General features: G+C 47.2%; 2 protein-coding genes across 4 annotated transcripts in view; both read right to left on the bottom strand.

Annotated features, from left to right (window-relative positions):
- LOC123161404 (ABC transporter C family member 10) overlaps positions 1-15,817 on the bottom strand; it is a 58,615-nt gene extending 42,798 nt beyond the window's left edge. Inside the window, exons 1-12 of one of the 2 annotated variants that reach the window (XM_044579244.1) lie at positions 15,748-15,817; positions 14,278-15,665; positions 13,680-14,000; positions 13,518-13,604; positions 12,836-13,423; positions 12,566-12,730; positions 12,095-12,389; positions 11,109-11,323; positions 10,707-11,012; positions 4,769-4,832; positions 4,285-4,524; positions 3,594-4,122 (exon numbers count right to left, since the gene is read on the bottom strand). In XM_044579244.1, the coding sequence (XP_044435179.1) occupies positions 4,013-4,122; positions 4,285-4,524; positions 4,769-4,832; positions 10,707-11,012; positions 11,109-11,323; positions 12,095-12,389; positions 12,566-12,730; positions 12,836-13,423; positions 13,518-13,604; positions 13,680-14,000; positions 14,278-15,665; positions 15,748-15,763 (3,795 nt within the window). In that variant the 5' untranslated portion in view covers positions 15,764-15,817 and the 3' untranslated portion in view covers positions 3,594-4,012. Of the gene's footprint in view, positions 1-3,593; positions 4,123-4,284; positions 4,525-4,768; positions 4,833-10,706; positions 11,013-11,108; positions 11,324-12,094; positions 12,390-12,565; positions 12,731-12,835; positions 13,424-13,517; positions 13,605-13,679; positions 14,001-14,277; positions 15,666-15,747 lie in introns of those variants that run through there. The other variant, XM_044579245.1, reaches the window with a different exon arrangement.
- Positions 15,818-17,445: 1,628 nt separating this feature from the next.
- LOC123161408 (ABC transporter C family member 10) overlaps positions 17,446-19,090 on the bottom strand; it is a 9,355-nt gene continuing 7,710 nt past the window's right edge. For both annotated transcript variants that reach the window (XM_044579247.1, XM_044579246.1), the window contains exons 11-13: positions 18,766-18,829; positions 18,209-18,448; positions 17,446-18,040 (exon numbers count right to left, since the gene is read on the bottom strand). In XM_044579247.1, coding sequence (XP_044435182.1) covers positions 17,931-18,040; positions 18,209-18,448; positions 18,766-18,829 — 414 coding nt within the window. In that variant the 3' untranslated portion in view covers positions 17,446-17,930. The remainder of the gene's footprint in view (positions 18,041-18,208; positions 18,449-18,765; positions 18,830-19,090) is intronic.

The raw sequence follows: 19,090 nt of genomic DNA on the forward strand, positions 1-19,090 counted from the left end.
CGGGGAGGGCGGCCGGAGTAGGACGCGGGGGCGGCGGACGGATCGGGGGACGACTGGAATTCGATCTGGTGTGAGCGTGTGAGTGTGAGTGAGGGGAGGGGTGGTGCGCGGGCCGGCGCGGGGGAAGCAAAGAGGTGGGTTTAGCGGCAGCGCGGGGTAGGCGGCTCAGCGCTATAGCTAAAGCTGCAATGGGGGCCCGAGAGCGTGGCCCATTAGCAGTAGCGCTGGCTGTGAAATCCAGCGCTACTGCTAACGTGCACTTGTAGCGCTTGTGCTGGCGGGCGCTACTGCTAAATAGCAGTAGCGATGGGTATCTAACCAACGCTATTGCTAAATGTCTACCTATAAGCATTTTCCTAGTAGTGTTAGTCTTGAAGATCCACTTGCTCCCAACGACATTAACACCACAAGGACGAGGCACAAGAACCCAAGTCCGGTTGCGACGAAGGGCGTCGAGCTCATCCATCATTGCTGTGCGCCAAGCATGCTCACGGAGGGCATCGCGGTGAGAGACAGGCACATCGTGAAAAGCATGGTGGCGAGGGTCGTAGCAGACAGTGCCATCAGTTGGGACAAGCGCACGACGAGTATGATCGCGGGTATGCGTGACCATGGTGTGACCCGGAGCAGCTGGAGGCGTCACGGTCGAGGGGACAGGGATGCCCTCAACAGACGGCGACGCGAGCTGGTCGGACGGCGAGGAGGGAGCAGCAGCCTCCCGCACCGAGGACGGCGTAACAGCAAGCGGTGAAGTGGCCGGCGATGAGCCAGGGGAGGCCGGCGCAGTCGCTGATGATGGACCATGCGCCGGGGCGACCGACGGGCCAAGTGACTCGGCCTGGGAGGTCGGTGTGTCCGCAGCGGGCTGATCAGCCGAGCGGACTGCGGAGGGCGGGCACGTCGCAGATGATGGGCCGGGTGACGAGGCAGCCGATGAGCCGAGCGACGTGCATGCGCCATGCACGTCGATCGCCGAGGAGGAAGGAGCGACGTCCTGGGTTGCCTGCACAGGAGCAATATGGCCTGGAACAGGCGGATCAGTAGACAAGTAGGATATGTCGTATTTACGCATATGGTCACCTGTAAACGGCTCATTGGAAGGAAAGAAGAGAACATCAGCCAAGGAGGAGATATCGATGGTGACCCCAGGGGTGGCATATGGAAACCACTCATCAAACACAACATCACGGGAGATGTAGATACGGCCCGTGGAAAGGTCGAGACATTTGTACCCCTTATGGAGCTCGCTATAGCCTAAGAACACACACACAGTGGACCGAAAAGCAAGCTTGTGGGCTATATATTTGCGCAAGCTAGGCCAGCAGGCGCACCCAAAGGTGCGGAGAAAGGTGTAATCGGGCTGGACCTTAAGGAGACGGTACAAGGGTGTATCTTGTTGGAGAACAGGTGTAGGCATGCGATTAATCAGGTAACATGCAGCAAGGAAAGCTTTGTCCCAATACCGTAAAGGGAGAGACGAATGAGCCAGTAAGGCCAGACCTGTTTCCACAAGATGACGGTGTTTGCGTTCAGCAATCCCGTTTTGCTGAGAGGTGTGTGGGCAGGACACACGATGAGAGATCCCATTGCGTTGAAAGTAGCGGTGTAATTTGTGGTACTCGCCACCCCAGTCTGACTGAACGGATATGATTTTAGTGCGAAGAAGACGCTGAACATGAGCCTGAAAAGCATAAAATACTTGCTCAACGTCAGACTTGTGCTTAAGAAGATATATCCAAGTGAAACGTGAATAATCATCGACAAAGCTCACATAATACTTATAGCCTCCGGAAGAGGCAAGGGCAGGCCCCCAAATATCAGAATGAATTAACTCAAGAGGCATAGTAGAAACATGAGTGGATAAAGTATATGGTAATTGTCTACTCTTAGCACGCTGACAAGCATCACACATTGAAAGATGACGTTCAGAAGAACACACTAAATCATTGCTCTTAACAATGTTTTGAACAATATTATTTGAGGGATGACCGAGACGTTGATGCCACTGGGACGGAGTGGTCTTGACACTGAGAGACGCTTGGCGAGTGGAGGAAGACGACGCGCGACCAAACGGGATGGGGTAGAGGCCGCCACGACTTCTACCGCGAAGAAGGACTTTCTTCGTGGACGTGTCCTTAACAAGGAAAAAGAAACGGTGAAATTCCACAAAAACATCATTATCAAGAACAAGTCGATAAACAGACAATAGGTGTTGATGTATATGTGGGAGACGAAGAATATTTCATAAGCGAAGGGATGAACCGGGTATAGTGGAATGACCAATATGCGAAATAGACAAACCTGCACCATTTGCCACTTGCACTTGATCCTTCCCGCCATAACGCTCATGGAAGTGAAGACGATCGAGATCACTCGTCAGGTGGTCCGTCGCACCGGTGTCCAGGATCCAGTGCGGCGGTTCATGCATGGAGGAGTTGGAGGCGGAGTTGGCGGCACGGTGGTCGCGGTCATAGCGGCTGCGACAGTCCGACGCTTCATGTCCCCAGTTCTTACATATCTGGCACCTAGGGCACCAGCGACGGCGGCCACCCCCATTGCCTGCTCCATTGCGACCGTTGTCGCCGGTGTTGCTCCTCCATTACGATCGGGGGTACCGCCCTGGGCGGAGCCGTAGCTCGCCGATCCAGGCGGAAGAGAGGCAACGGAGGAGCGGCCGCCACTTGGGCATCCGGAATCGGGCACACGACCGGTGTGATCATGGTAGGCCGACCGGGAGGCGGCGTTCGCGGAGGACTGCCAGTCCTCAACTTCCGATTGCTGCTGCTGTAGGGCCTCGTAGTGGAGGACGCTGGAGTAGAACGCAAGAAACGTGACCGGCACGCTGGCGAAGTTCATCGAAGCGGCGATGGGGTTGAACGCCGAGCCGAGCCCGGTTAGCATGTAGTCGATGATCCTGTCATCGCGAAGAGGAGAACCAGCGGCGGCCATCGAATCGGCGAGAGATTTAACCTTCTGCATGTACTCGCCGGCGGGTCTATCTCCTTTGCGTAGCGCATGAATCTGACGCCAAAAGTTGTGCACGCCGGCGCTGTTCTCGGCGGCGAACATGGTGTGCACGGCAGCCCATGCAGCAGCCGCCGTCCTGCAGCCGATCAGCTGTGCGAATATCTCCATGCTCATGGAGCCGAGGAGATGCCCGAGGACCTTTTGATCAAGAGTCCACCACTGCTCGTATTCGGGGTTGGTGATGGTACGAGCAGCATCACCGGTGCCTGTCATCACGGTTGGCTCCGGCGCCTTGGCCGAGCCATCGAGGAACCCGTGGAGGCGTACGCCGGCGAAGTTGGGAAGGGCGAGAGCCCTCCACAGCATGAAATTACTACGGTCGAGAGAGACCGCGATGGGCGGAAGGACGGGAGCGGGAGCCGACGCCGAGGGTGGAGCGATGATGGGGGCGGACATGGTGAGGGCGAGGGCGGAGGACGTGGTCATCGCGGCGGCCGATGAGGAGGACTGATCGACGGCGGGAGACTTGGACACCGCGGCGGCCGCGAAGAGAGGCTGGCGGCGGCGGCGGAGGGAGGAGAGGCGGCGACGGCTAGGTAGGCTCTAATACCAAGTTTGAGAATAGGTTTAGGGTTTCCTGTGGGGCAAAGCCTCTCCACGTCTTTCTATATATATAATGATCAGCATATACGAGTTACATACGTACATAATACGTGTACATGACACACTAGATCTATTTTAACAAGGACTCGACCACGTATGCTGACAGGCAGTGGTTGTAGATTTGAAGTCCCTCCAATTTAGCGTTCTAGTATATTTTATTATTGGAGCAAGGAAATCTTCAGGGATTTACTCTGTTCAGCTTCGCCAGTCCAGCGCATTGCACAGAATTTCTGGTAACAATAGATTGCAGACGAAACTTCCAGACAACTGACCAGTACTCATTGACCAGGCAACAATTCAGGGATTACTGTATATCTTCAAGCATAACACTTTTTCCTAAGAGCTGATTTATCAAGTAAGCAATTAAAATCTGCAGTCTCTTCTAAATATTTCTGTTCGATGTGTGTGACCGGTACTCCTCGACCAGCTTGCGAAAGAGAGATCCTCCAGTTTCCATGAGCTTTGTAGGTTTGTCATACTCCACTACTTTCCCTGGAAGTGTTCATATATAACTCATTAGTATGGGAAAGATCCAGAATACATTTCGCTTCAACTACAGTTTATATTCCATATTAATTTCAGGTCAATAAGACGATGAGTTCTACAAACAGGTCACTATATGTTTCTTATAAATTGCTGGTAAGAGAAACATACCGTCGCTCATTGCAAGTACCATGTCGCAGTCCATAACTGTTGGTATACGGTGGGCCACTGTAATAACAGTGGAATATTTGAATTCTGTTCGGATCGTTTTCTGAAGGATAGCATCTGTTGCATTGTCTATAGAGGCTGTCGCTTCATCAAGAACCAAGATGCGGCATCTTCTCAGAAGTGCGCGTCCCAGATAGAAGAGCTGCCTTTGGCCCATACTCCAGTTCGACCCGTCTTGCACAACTATTATGACGCGATCTTGATCAGTATTATGAATGAGACAGTTCCAACACCATGCTAGCAAAAGGATATAGCTAAATATGTCTAGGATTACTAACATTTTGACATATTTATTGTCACATGTATTTTCACACCTATTTTCAGTTTCTGAAATCATTTGTTACAGCTGAGTTTTCTGTTTAGCCAATTTATTGTTTTCAAAAATAAACTACATAAACCAAAAAATAGATGAAGTGAAGTTTCCTACCATGTGAATCCAATCCCTGTTCCTTCTCCCGGACAGCTTCAAGAAGTTGACATTTGTCAAGAACCTGGAGCATAATAACAATTAGAGTAACCACATTAGTGATTCCCTTTGAAATGTACATATGCCATAAACTAAGAAACGGGGGCTCTAAGCCTAAGCTCAGCTTCAAGAGGTGTAGCTTTACACTCCTACCAGGCCATCACCCTTGTTTGAGTTCTCCTGAACTAAAATTTGGGTGCATATTTCTTCAATCAGTAAAAAATTGTCTAGTTCCTCCTAGGCAATCTAGTTTTACTTTCTGAAAGCTCTAGGTATATCAAAGTAACTGGGCTGAATTGCAACAATACTAAAAGAGGACCGCCTCATGATTAAAGATCACATCAGGTTCTTGTTATGGGGGGCCAACGGCCTGTACATATATACATGTACATGTGGTAACTGTGCAGGAAACCTCTGGGGAAAATACGCAGGCTATGCATGGAAAGTGATATAACTCTTGACACCCCCGCCCCCGGCCTTGGATCCAGAACACTGAGTTTGAAGAGATAAAATCACTGTTGAAAGCCACGAGCCACAAGACTAGCTTTGTAGCGCTCAAGAGAACCATCAGAGAGAGTCTTAACCTTGTAGACTCACTTACAAATGATTGGGCAAACATGGGGAGGAAGAGAAATAAGATCCCACGTGTCAGTGCTTAAGAACAGTAACTCCTCTGCCTTCGCAAGCTGCCATTTGGATGAACACCAATATCATGATAAGAAGTTCGCTCTAGAACAATTACGCTAGTGCTAGAAAAAACACAACAGTCATCAGGCGGAAGCAGGCGATGACGTAAGCCACAAGTAGGCTGAGTTAAGGAAGATGGCACATGAGAAGCAGATGGCTCGTTAGTAGAATCATCCACAACACATGGACAACGAGTATAATAGTGAGAAAAGGAAGGAAGAATAGGAGGAGGAAGAGGCGCATCGATCAGCAATATTTTCAAGAAGATGACGATGCTTACACTCAGCCACACCATTTTGAGCATGAGCACCAGGATAAGAAAACCGAGAAAGAGTACCCTACTCAGCAAGGACACCACATAACATCTTGGAGATATTTCTCCAACAGAGTCAGCATGAAACAGGCGAATAGGCCTAAAGAACTGATTGTGAACCATGGCAGCAAAACACTTATATAGAGAGATAACCTCACTGCAAGAAGGCATAAACTAAAGCCAAGTATAGCAAGAGAAATCATCTAAAAGATACCAAAGGCTCCCCACCCACCCCCCCTCGCCGCTACCGCCGGCGGGCGCGGCCGGGCGTTGCCCGCGCGGCGCCCCGGGGTCCGGCGGTGGCGGCCCTCCTTCTTCCACCGTCGCTGGACCCCGGCTCGGGCGAGCGGTCCTGGTGGCGGAGCCCTTCGGTCGACGGCGTTCCGGCGCGGATCTGGACGGCGGCGGTGCGGTGGCGTTGCCCCTTGGTGGCGGTGACGACCCATGGCTTGCGGTGGCCGGCGGCGCCCGGCTGGCCCAGATCTAGGCCCTACGGGCCCAATCTGCGTTGGGGCGGGCCTGCCGGGTGGCCGCGGTGGGCTGTTCTTCGGTGGTTTCCGGCGAGCTCCTCGCGACAGGGACGGCGGCTGCTATGCCACGACTGCTGCAGCACGACGGCGGAGCTTCACGGGCCCACGCTGGGCCTGGCCGGACAGGGGGTCTGGTGTGCCTCTGCTGCTATGCCCGGTCTGCTACCGCCTGTGCCGGTGGAGGTTGTTCCCTCCCTCGTGGCTGCGGTGCTGCCGGTCCTTGTCTTCGGGTGTCTCGTTTGGATCTGGCCGGCTTCGCTTCGTTGGCCGTGGTGAGACGACGACGGTGTCCTCGTGATTGTTGGCGCATGTTGGTGGGCGGCGGGTGTGGTGGAGCCGAAGGTTGGTCCTGGGTGGTGGGCGCGAGAGGTCGGGAGAAATCTATGTCGGGTCTTGCCGGCACCAACGCGGTGACGCCTGCGGGCGCCGCCATCCTTCTTGAAGGGCGTCGGGTGACCCTCTCCCCCCCTCTACCCTCCGTGTGCCGGGAGAAATCCTAGGATTCGTCCGGGCAGCAGCGTCGTCATCGTCGCATTCCTTCTTGAAGGTGGTGCTTGGTACACGGCAACTCGGTGGCCTTGGAGCGTGGTGGCTATCTTCGGTGGGCGCAGCGATCGCGGCGTGCCGTAGCTTTCGTTGATCCGTCGTTGTTGGCATTTCTTCTCTTATTTTCTCTTGTTATTTCTTTTGGGCGTGCTTGTGCTGTTTACCCCAGCGTGGCTCGGATTGTTGTATCGGGTGGTTGCTATATCAATATAGCGGGGCGGAAGCCTATTTCGGTTTAAAAGATACCAAAGGAGTAATATAGTATTGATGGCCCCCTTTCAAAGTGAAGGGGACCAGACCCCATACATCAGAATAAACTAAATCAAAAGGACGTTGAGCATTGACTCACTAGTATAATAAGCTAATCGAATCTGTTTGCCAAACCTACAAACCTGACACTCTAAAGAGATTTCTCCTAAGACAGACCCTAGAAGACCTGAAGAACTAAAGACGACAGACAAGAACCAAAAAGATGACCTAGTCAATGATGCCACTGCCGAAAGGAACCAGTGGCAATGGAAGGAACATGATGCCAGTCTAAGACCCATGCGACCATCCTAAACAAAACAAGAATCAACATCAAGAATGACGTGACAACCAAAATCAGTAAGCCGACCAATAGAAAACAGTATTTGACAAAAAACTACCACATTAGGGGTTGCTGTCCCACTGAACTACCACATTCAAAAAAGTGACTGATAACTATCGAAAATTTCAATTTTTGTGATTAAAAACTATCACTTTTGAAAAATGACCACTTTAGACGATTTAAACGCGTTTATGACAAGCGGGGCCCACCCGTCAGAGCTGACATGGCGTCAAAGTCAAATCCGTTTATTTTGACCGTTAAGTTGGCCGTTATTACAGGTGGGGCCCACCTGTCAGCATCAATCTTCTTCTTCATCCTCCTCTCTCTCTGGCATTTTCAAACACCACGTGTGCACTCCACGCTCTTCTCCATGGCAACGCCCCAGCGAAGCACCTCTTCGGCGCTGGTCGGGACTGGAGATGGCGGCGCAACCACGCCGGCTGGAGCCACCTCGGCCGTGGTGGGCTCCTTGACCAGCTCGGCTGCGGCCGCAAGCGTGCAACACGTTGCGCTGGCTTGCATGCTAGCCTTAGCCTCGCGTGCATTGCTACCTTGTGTGCATGCTGGCCACGGCCTTGCGTGCGTGCGCAGCCGCCGCCGCCGCCGCGTGCTGGCGTGTTCGGAGCCGTGCGTGCAGCCGCCGCCGCATGCTGGAAGGCTGGCCGCCGTCGCCGCGAGCGTGCAGCCGCAGCCGCTTGCTGGCTGGCTGGCCGCCGTCGCCGTGAGCGTGCGTGTGCGGAGCCGTCGTCTAGGAGCTGCGTCGGGTGGTGGCGCCGACGGCCTGGGAGGAATTTCCGGCAGCTTCGGCGGCCACTCCCACAGCTCCAGCCATCGTGGTTGCGCCACCATTCCAATCCTAAATCAACACTGGGGAGGTGCTGTGCCGGGGCCTTGCCATGGAGGAGTTCGGAGCTCAAGCGCGGCTGCACACGAGGTGTTCGAGAAAATGCCAAAGAGAGGATAGGAGGATGAAGAAGAATATTGATGCTGACAGGTGGGCCCCACCTGTAATAACGGTCAACTTAACGGTCAAAATACACGGAGTTGACTTTGACGCCACGTCAGCTCTGACTGGTGGGTCCCGCCTGTCATAAACACATTTAAATCGTTTAAACTGGTCATTTTTCAAAAGTGGTAGTTTTTAGTCACAACATTTGAAATTTTTGATAGTTATCAGTCACTTTTTTAAATGTGGTAGTTTAGTGGGACGACAACCCCTAGTATGGTAGTTTTTTGTCAAATACTCCTAGAAAACAGGTTCATGGTAAGTCAAGGAACATGAGCAACATCGGTAACATAAAAAGAAAAAGTATTTAGAGTTCCTTGACTAGCAACAGAAAGAGGAGTACCATCACCTGTAAGAACATGAACAGGAAACTCGAGAGGTCTAAGAGAGGACGTGTAAGCATAAAAAAACAAATGAAAAGAAGCTCCATAATCCAGAAACTACGGATATACCTGACCTATGTATAGGTGGTGCTTGTGGAGTGCCAGAAGCATTAGTCACAAAACATGTAGTACCCGTCAAAGAAGAACCTGAAGCAGCAAGCAGACGCTTAACTCTCACAATACCCTGCTCAATAAAGGCAATGGGTGAGGGCCTCACAGTAGAAGCACGGTCCCAGAAGAAGATGTGTGTGTTTTGTTACACATGTCCCGCTTCTTCGTGAAGCAATCAGACTCGGTGTGACCATCCTTGTTGCAGTAGCCACAATGAGCATGAGAGCGACCCTCACCACGACCCAGAGGAGTTGGCAGGAGTGCCAGAGCATTGGGCAAGAAAGAGCCGATGCACCGGACATCGTAACAGGAGCGTGAACAATGAGCACAAAGGGAGAGCCTCAAGTAAACCAGCACCACGTAGGCGAGACTCCTCAACACAAATCTCAGAAAGTGCCTCCACAAGAGAAACACAACCACGAGCAAACAACTGAGCGTGCATTGTGGAGCCAAGACAAGAACTTGTAGACATGATGAAACTCCAGGTCTGATTGCACAACCTAGCCACACTGGAAAGTACCACGACGAGTAGTGTGAAGCGAGTCAAGTTAGCGCTAGATAACAAAACTTTGTGCGTAGAAATCATTAATGGTGGAGGCACCCTACTAAAGAGCATCCTCCTGGCGGACCACAAACAAGTAGAAGGCACCACCAGAGGGCTGCTAGCGCTGGCGAAAACGGGTCCACATCTCGAAGACGGTAGTGAGGCCCATAAAGCAAGAGGCAAACAGAGGTAGAACACTATACGTGAGAGCAACCGCGACACGAGCATCATCGTCGAATCACTGAGTGTAAGCAGATAGAGCATCATGGTAAGTGGGAAGAGCCTCCTCATATGTCAACACATTCTAGTCAAACCACAACATCATCAGAAACCTTAGTTGCATCCATGGCAAGAGCCGGTGTCACTGGCGGGGTAGGAGTCACAAGAGGAACCAGGTGCGGCGAACATGGGACCTCACCAGAAAGAACACCCTAGAGAAGAATGCCACACATATGAATGCACATAAAGGCAACAACTCAGCATAGTTAACACCACCAGTAATTATCGGGCAATGAGGGATGGCGACATAGCCTGACCAAGAAGGCATGGTACTTGTTTTTTGCGGGAGTGGGCGATGCAGATCAAGAGGCCGACAACTGGTGGCCAGGAGGCACAGCTGTGGACCAGATCGAACTGGGGGGCACAACACATGAGGAGGGTGTCGGTGAATAATTAGGAGATGATGAAGGCGGGTGGTGGTGCGTGTCTAGGAAGGCGACGGTGCAAGCTGGTGGGGATAGGGAAGTGCAGATCGAGGAACTGGTGAGATGGATCGGGGCGCAGTTGGCAGGACGGGGCAGATCGAGCAAGGCAGGTTGGGTGGAGTTGGTTGAATAGGGGCAGGAAGAGTGGAAGCCGCCACAGAAGAGAACTGCCGCAGCCAGCAGCATAGCCATGGAAGACGAGGAAGCGACGAGAGGATCAAGCACGAGTTGACCGTACAAAAAAAAAGAACTAGGGCTCTAATATCATGTTAGTAAATATGCAACTCCTATTTCCTAGTATATATATATATCTGTGTGTGTGTGTGTGTTAAATATATAGGAAACCCCTCACACAACGGGGAAAATACAAACGCTATACATGGGACATAATATAACTCTTTCGGTATGATACCTTGTCATCATAATCTTATCTTATCATTGACTAAGATGAGAAAGGTCAGAATTGTTAGTTGTGAATAATCTTACCTCCCATATTTGTTCATCTGAGAATTGCCCAAGAGGATCTAGATTGTATCTTATTGTACCCTGAAAAAGTGTTGGATCTTGTGGAATAATACCCAAACGTGAACGCAGATCATGTAAGCCTATCATAGTGATATCCACAGAGTCAATAATTACTTTCCCTTCGGCAGGTTCAACAAGACGAAACAATGCACCAATTAAGGTTGTCTTCCCACTTCCTGTTCGACCAACTATACCAATATTATCTCCACCTTCAAACTTGCAAGTGATTCCATGTAGTACAAGTGGAAGATCTATCCTATACCTGATCTGTCAAATGAAAATCAATTGCATATATCTATAAGAAGTGTTAATACAATTTTTTTACCTTGTAAGGTGTACATGTAAATATTTATATCAGTTTACCTTCAAATCCCTAATCTCCACATTGCCATTTTGGGGCCAATCTGGTAACGGTCGATTTTCTTCAGCAACTTCTGTTGCTTCACTTTGTATGTCCATGTACTGGTTCACCCGTTCGATTGATATTATTTGATTCCCAAGGTTGCATTGGAATTGAATAGAGGCAACAAACATAATGTTTAAGGAAAGACCATAGGACAATGCCATTCCCACAAAACCTGTGAAGGTACGAAAGCGATGAATTAGTTATACTATTTGTAATATTAATGCCCTTGGAATTAATTCTACTATGATAGTATCAAATACTTTATTTAGTTAATTTCGACACATGAGCACTAGGACTAAAACTGCATCTTCATAAAAGATACACACCTATACGTAAAATCATCAGAACAAGTGGTAGCTTGAGAACGTATGGTGTTTTATATTCACCTTATTTTGCCTGGCAGAATGCAGCAAATGTATTTTTCTTGGAACAATAAACATTATTACCTCAGTTCATATATACAAGGCGTTACAGAACACATTCGGTCGAAAATTTATAACTTTAACTACAACTCCCTCTCCCAAAATAAGTGTCACTGATTTAGTACAAAGTTGTACTAACTTTGTACTAAATCAGCGACACTTATTTTGGGACAGAGGGAGTATTATATAAGTAAAAAGTATTTGCACTCATAGGTCAAAATACTATCATTAGATTCTTCGTCAATATTATTATGATACTATAACTCTCTTCTAGTTTTCTACAAACATATACATATAAAAAGTACAGTTCAAATAAGTTTGCCAGACACCCATGTCATGTGTGAAACGACATCTATTTACGAGTGGAGGAGTCAATGAAAAGGCCAACATTTACGTGTCAATGCATCTAAGATCTAACACCTTTTGCAAATCAGATACAAGCAACGATGGCCATAGAATGAGCTGGCTACTCAACTTTGTCCAAATATTTCAATCACCATGGTGTTCATATAATTGCTTACCAGGGCTAAAGGTTCCTTGAGGAAGAAGGGCCATGACGAAGGCAGAAAAAGAAAGAACTGCGGCGCTCATTATCTCCAGACGTTGAATCAACCATTCAGTTGCTGCAAAATTATAGAAATATGGACTGGCATTCCTGTCAACAAGATCCAAATTTGTAGCAAAGAAACGATCTTCTTCCTCAAAGGCCCTTATTGTTATAGCCCCTGAAATCGATTCACCCAGGTGGTTTGCTAGAGCAGACTTGGTAGTACCATTGATCCGCATCAATTCCTTGGCCGAGGCAAGATAATACCTCTGCATGACCAAACATCACAGGTTTCGATTAATATTTAATGAGAACACTTAATGCAAAAATGTAGGCTCATTCACTCTCGGACTAAAATAGCAGCACAGAACATCAATTGGTGATTAAAATCGAATAATCTTACACATGAGCCTTAGCCACAAAGAAAAAAAGTCATATCAATTACCTGCAACCAAATTGCCAAAACTATCATTGGTACGGCTATGAACAGAACCTGCCATGTAATAACAACCAATACCCCTAGATTGCTATATGCAATTAGGCTGCCACCAAGGCTAAGTGCAAAGGCAAATGGAAAATCAAGGTCAATGATACTCAAATCTGAAGAGACCTGCAGTAGAAGAAAAAGAGAACGAATTAATCTATCGTAAGAAATATCTCTGGTGTAACACGTAACTGAAATTTAATGTATTTTCCATTCATTGAGAATTCTTACCCGGCTAAGAACCCTTCCTAGAGGAGTAGAGTCAAAAAAGGACATTGGTGCATGGAACAATGAATTGAGCAACTGGGAAAATAAGGATCTTGATGTCTGGATCCCAAGAACCACGACCAGCAAATATCTTGATAGCAAGAAGAACATTGTGCAAACTCCGATAATAATGTACATGGAAATTAACTTCAGCGCACTAACGTGAGGATTCTGGACATTAGCAGCCATCCACCAATTCTGTAATATTTGCCCAGCTACAAAAAATGTGTGGGAAATCATTGACAACGAGAAATACAGGAGGCCTTTGTTCTGGCGCAGGTAAAGCATATAAGGCTTAACACCTGCATCCCCTGTTTCTCTTTCCTCTTTCTTGATCAGTTGATCTGCCGGTGATGGCTTCACAGATTCTGCATGAATACCATCTGTTTCCTTCACTGATACTTCCTTAGATCTTCGAGTGGTTATATTGTTACTAACATCGGAAACACCAATTGTATCTTTATGGGCACTTACAAGGTCTTTAAATTCTTCACAATCTGCCAATAGGTCTTGATAAGGTGCAGACCGGATAACCTCTCCATGTGACATAAACTGCCAAGAATCATCAATAGTTTTAGATGACATTAAAAATTAAATAAAGCTAATGACAGATAAATAGCTAATTCTTCAAATTGGAGAGAGGTACCAAAATGGAGTCAAATATGGGTAGAAAATCCACTTGGTGCGTCACCAAAAGAACAGTCTTCTCTGATAGAGCACTCATGACATATTCCTGTTACAAAGAGCTTTGTAAAACAGTTCACGATCAAATAGAAATAGAATCCGCATCTCCAGATATGATCCTTACATTGAAAAGACTTGTGGCTGTGTGGGCATCAACAGCACTGAAAGGGTCATCAAGAAGATAGATGTCTGCATTTTGGTATAGTGCACGAGCAAGCTGGACGCGCTGCTTATGACCACCACTAAGGTTTACTCCTCTCTCCCCAATTTGAGTACAATCTCCATATGGCAACATTTCAAGATCCTTGACCAACGAACACCTCATGAGTGTGTTGTGGTATCTTTCCTCATCCATCGATGATCCAAAGAGAATATTGTCTCGCACAGTTCCTGATTGGATCCATGCATTCTGAGAAATATATGCTATCTTCCCGCAGACTTGGATCTGGAAATTTTATGCAAAGATCATTAATTTTATATAAAGCTGTTATGAAACAATGAATTCATTAACATACTTCATGTTGGAAAATATTGTCAAGCATAATTTTCATAAATTGCAAACCAAACATGATGCAGTTGTCAACATAACATGGATATGGCAGCTACTCCCTCCGTCCCATAATATAAGAACGTTTTTCAAACTAACAAGCTTGAAAAACGTTCTTATATTATGGGACGAAGGGAGTATTTCTTTAACGTGTGAAGTTAGTAAAAAACCATACCATGCCTTCAGTTTTTGGTACCTCTCTGAGTACAGCAGCCAAAAGCGTCGACTTTCCTGATCCTACCTCTCCACAAATCGCAATCTTTTCTCCACCTTTGACAATCAGATTTATATTCTTTAGAGTTGGTTTTGATGTGTTCTCGTCCCACGAGAAGCTACACAGATTCATCTCTATAGGGTAATCAATGCCAACAAAGTATTTTTTCCTAACTTGCCCGTTTAGCTCAGGTGCATCAAGGAACTTTGATATCCGAGTGAACGCAACCTTAGCTTGTATCACAACTGCAATAACTTCTGGTACTAACCTTATTGGGTCTTGCACAAGATGTAGAGTTGCCACAAAGGTGAAGACATTGCTAGCATCAAGAGGGATTTTCAAAAGATAGCATGTCAGAAAGGTCGCTGCCGAAACCAAAACAGGTGAAGACCAGAACATGAAAGTGGTGTATGCCCTCATAAGCTGAAATGCTGACAACAACTTGTACTCAACCTTTCTCAGCCCCTCGATGACCTTCTTGAAGTGAACTTCCCAAGCATAAAGTTTCAAGATCTTCATATGAACTAATGACTCAGACATGGCTTTCAATCTCACATCTTGTGCTTCCATAAGTTTAGTCTTACATTTGTGTTGCAGTCTAGCCAATGGAACGTTGCACAGTACGGTCAGAATGATGACAACCAAAGATGAAACCATTGCAGCACCAACCGCATTGTATAGAATTGCCAGAGCAATGCAAAGCTGAACACTTGTTGTCCATGTTTGATGGAACCAGTATGGGGATTCTCCAATCCGATATGCATCGACGGTCACATAGTTTATAATGTTTCCAGAAGAGTGCTTCATTTTTGCTGCATTTGATAGCTTCTGTTGTTTCTTGTAAATAGCTGCTGACAGGAGTGACCTCACCTGCAGTCCTAATCTCCGAGTCCGGAAATACCACTGTCTCTGTGAAAAAGATTCACAGCATTTGCAGATGAACAGTAACGCAGCAAGCACATAACCTTCGTGTTTAAAGGTCCCTTTCCCAAATGATACATTGATGAATGCCTTGAGAATAATTGGGCCTGTTGATACGGCAAGAACCCTGAGCAAAGCAAAGAAACCCGAGACCAAGATGGCACGCCTGTGACAGGAAACAATAGTCCAGAAGAATGATGGTGTGGCGTGTGACGACGACTGCTTCTTTCCATTCAGCTTCTCCATGAACATCGAGTACTGGTTGCATGCTCGATCTGTGGCGCCTAGAAGTGGCATGTCTTTGTCCTCAAGGGGTTTCTTGTAGCCCATCTTCATTAGAGGATTCAACCACCAAAATGACATCTTGCTGAAAACCCCAGCTTTAGCAAAGGGAGTCACCTGACTCTCAGAATCAGCTACCTCTTCATCTGAAAAATAATAGCTTTAGCAAAGGTAGCAGAAGTGATGCGGCTAGCTATGTAGGATGAGGAAATTGAAGAGAGGATTTACCTGTGAGGGAACCCATCTGTGTGCGCAATCTCTGTTGCTCCCAGGTGGACAAGCTCCTGTTGCAGCCCTGCACCAACCATGAACAGAGAACTAGTTAGGACTTAGGACAGAGACTTAACAGATACTCTTTCTCTATGAAGGAGCAGACGAGGAACAGATACTACAAATACTGGTACAAGAGCAACCTCAGAGTCCAAAATCCAAATCCCATGAAATTATCTCGAGGGGACGCGCAGAAATTTGAACACTCGCTCGGAACACAAAGATCACGTTGCCACATAAACATAAAAGAAACCCAAAGCTGAAGAAGAAAACTGCACTGTTTTGAACTGTTTTGTTTGGCTAAGAAAGGTCGACAGGAAAAGCAACAAATTGCGCCCGTATTGAAACCTAACCTATGAAGCAATGCGCCTCAAGTTGGGAATGAGCCGGCCCGCTCCGGCCCAGACCTGGTCCCTGGTGGCTCCTATAATCTACACAGGGATACGGGACCAACCCAATGGTCCAGGAGTGACTCTGACCCCATGTCCCACATTGTGCGATACGGTCCGACCCCCAAAACAGTACATGATAACTTGCATGATCACTATAATTCAAGAATACGTTTCATTACCAGAACATGTCTAATCAACAAAACATGCAGGATTACATCACCAGGGCGCACTGAAAAGAAAATCAGGACAAAATCCTCAGCCATGACATGACCACACGACAACAACCTGATGAACATAGATAAACATTTTATCGCTCTAAATCACCCCAAAATGAACATATTCCAATATGAATAAGGTAACACCAGAGCATTAGATAGTTTCTACTACATCTCAAGCGGTAGATTGGCCACTCCAGAAGAGTCAACTGAGATATATATACCTGTGCACAAAGGACTCGGCGCCCTCCTCCTCCTCCTCCTCCTCCTCCTTGCCCCGAGCTTGTTGTCCGTCCAAGCTATATAAGCTGCAGGGCCCGGCGCCGCAAGCTCTTTTACTACTGCGAGCACGAGGACGTCGCTGACAACGTGTGGACTCGATATGTTGGTGTGTGCAAGTTTTGTAATCTCCTGTGATACGTTGAGATCGGCAGCTTGAGAATCAAATCTTCTGCAAATGATTCCGGTGGTATCAATGTACACCACGCGTGGTGGCCTCCATATTAATATAGTACTAGTGTGCAGATTCCATAGAGACGAGGCAGGATCCACCAGGTCAACTCTTAACAGCCATCCATCAAAACAGAACCAGCTGAAGCAGCATCCATCCGTATCAGCGGTGCTGGTGCAGACCAACTTGGAAGAGGAGAGGAGGCAGGCCATGATGCAGCTTCCGAGGCGGAGAGGGGAGGTGGGTCGGAGCCGCCGGCGGCGAGGCGAGGCGAAGGAATGGGGGGCAAAGCGATGAAGACGAACTGTGTGATCTGGTTCAGCCCAAGTGTGGCTCCCACTCGTCATCCTGATGTGATGCTGCTAGTATTATTTCTAGTAGCAGCAACGGGCGCGCTGGCGCAGACACACTTGTGCCCTCCAAGATCATCAGTCTCACTTGATAGAAATGGGACTGGGCCTCATGGGCCAATAGGGATAGAACAAATACAGTTTCAACTATTCTTTGTGGCTCTATAGGAACTCGCGGCCCGTTATGCCAGTCGCAACATAAAAGGCGGTTCTTAACACAAACGCAAAGCAAAGCTGCTTCCCATTGATGAAATACATCGAAGCATATCCAAAAATGAAACCAACACAAAGGCAGTTCTTTACATTGCATAATCTTGAACCTCAATCATAAAGCCAATGCATTCAGCATAAACTTGTTAAATGACTCGGCCATAACACTGTCAGCAAAACACATATGCTCAACTTGTATCGCAGGCAGAGGTTGCAGATAGCGGGGAAATCTTCAGGGTTTGATTACTGGAGCGCGGAAATCTTCAGGGATTTACCATGTTCAGCTTCACCAATTCCAAAGAGCAGCGGCAGTCCACCATGTGTTGCACAGAATTTCTGGTACCAATACATAGCAAAAGAAACCTCCAGACAATAACACACAGATAGTACCGTCTTTAATTCCTATTCCAAACAGATGGATCCCTCTGAGGCAGCATAGAGTGTCATTATTTTCAAAAGGCTGATTTATCTTTTATCTCTTGGAAAGCTGCAGCAAGTAAACAATAAAAATTGCCAGTCTCTTCTAGATATTTTCGTTCGATGTGTATGACCAGTACTCGTTGACCAGGTTGCGGAAGAGAGATCCTTCAGTTTCCATGAGCTTTATAGGTTTGTCATACTCCACTACTCTCCCTGGAAGTGTTCATATATACCTCATTAGTATGGGAAAGATCCACAATAAATATTTGGTTCCAAGTATAATTCAAATATTTCATATTGATTGGTTCGGGTCAATAAGACAATGAGTTCTATAAACAGGTCACTATATTTCTTATAAGTTGCCGGATGAGAGCAACATACCGTCTCTCATTGCAAGTACCATATCGCAGTCCATAACTGTTGGTATACGGTGTGCAACTGTAATAACGGTGCAATGCTTGAATTCTGTCCGGATCGTTTTCTGAAGGACAGCATCTGTTGCATTGTCTATAGAGGCTGTCGCTTCATCCAGAACTAAGATGCGGCATCTTCTCAAAAGTGCGCGTCCCAGACAGAAGAGCTGCCTTTGACCCATACTCCAGTTCGACCCGTCTTCCACAACTATGAAGATAAGATCTTGATCAGTATCATGAATGAGATAGTTCCAAACATCATGCTAGCAAAAATATGAGAGCCATTAAGATTCCGGTTCATTGTTGGAGATAATCCATTGATGGGTTCGAAGTACTCGGGCCCGCACGCTCCTCTATTGGTGGAGAATACACCTAGGACTAATAACAGTTAACATATTTAGTGGCACATGTGTCACCTATTTCAGTTTCTGAAATGATTAGAGCAGAGTTTCTGTTTGCCCATGTTATTAGTTACGAAAAAGGAACTCTAGAAAAGAAATTATAAATGAAAGTGAAGTTTCCTACCATGTGAATCCAATCCATGTTCCTTCTCCTGGACAGTTTCAAGAAGTTGACATTTGTCAAGAACCTGCAACACAATAATAATGAAACGATCACTTTAGTATTAATTTTGAAATGTTCATCCCTCAAAAAAAAATTGAAATGTTCATGCGCCACAAAATGAGAAAGTGGGACCTAAGCGATCAGTTGGTGGGAGGTGTGTGGCTGTACAATCCTACCAGGCGTTAAACCAATGTGTTTGAGTTCTGAACTTGAATTTATGTGCTTATTATTAAGTTTCATGAACCAACCACTAGAATCAAAAGTCCAAACTGATGAAGAAGGTTGG

The sequence above is a fragment of the Triticum aestivum genome, chromosome 7B, assembly GCF_018294505.1.
Source record: "Triticum aestivum cultivar Chinese Spring chromosome 7B, IWGSC CS RefSeq v2.1, whole genome shotgun sequence".
NCBI classification, from domain to species: Eukaryota; Viridiplantae; Streptophyta; class Magnoliopsida; order Poales; family Poaceae; genus Triticum; species Triticum aestivum.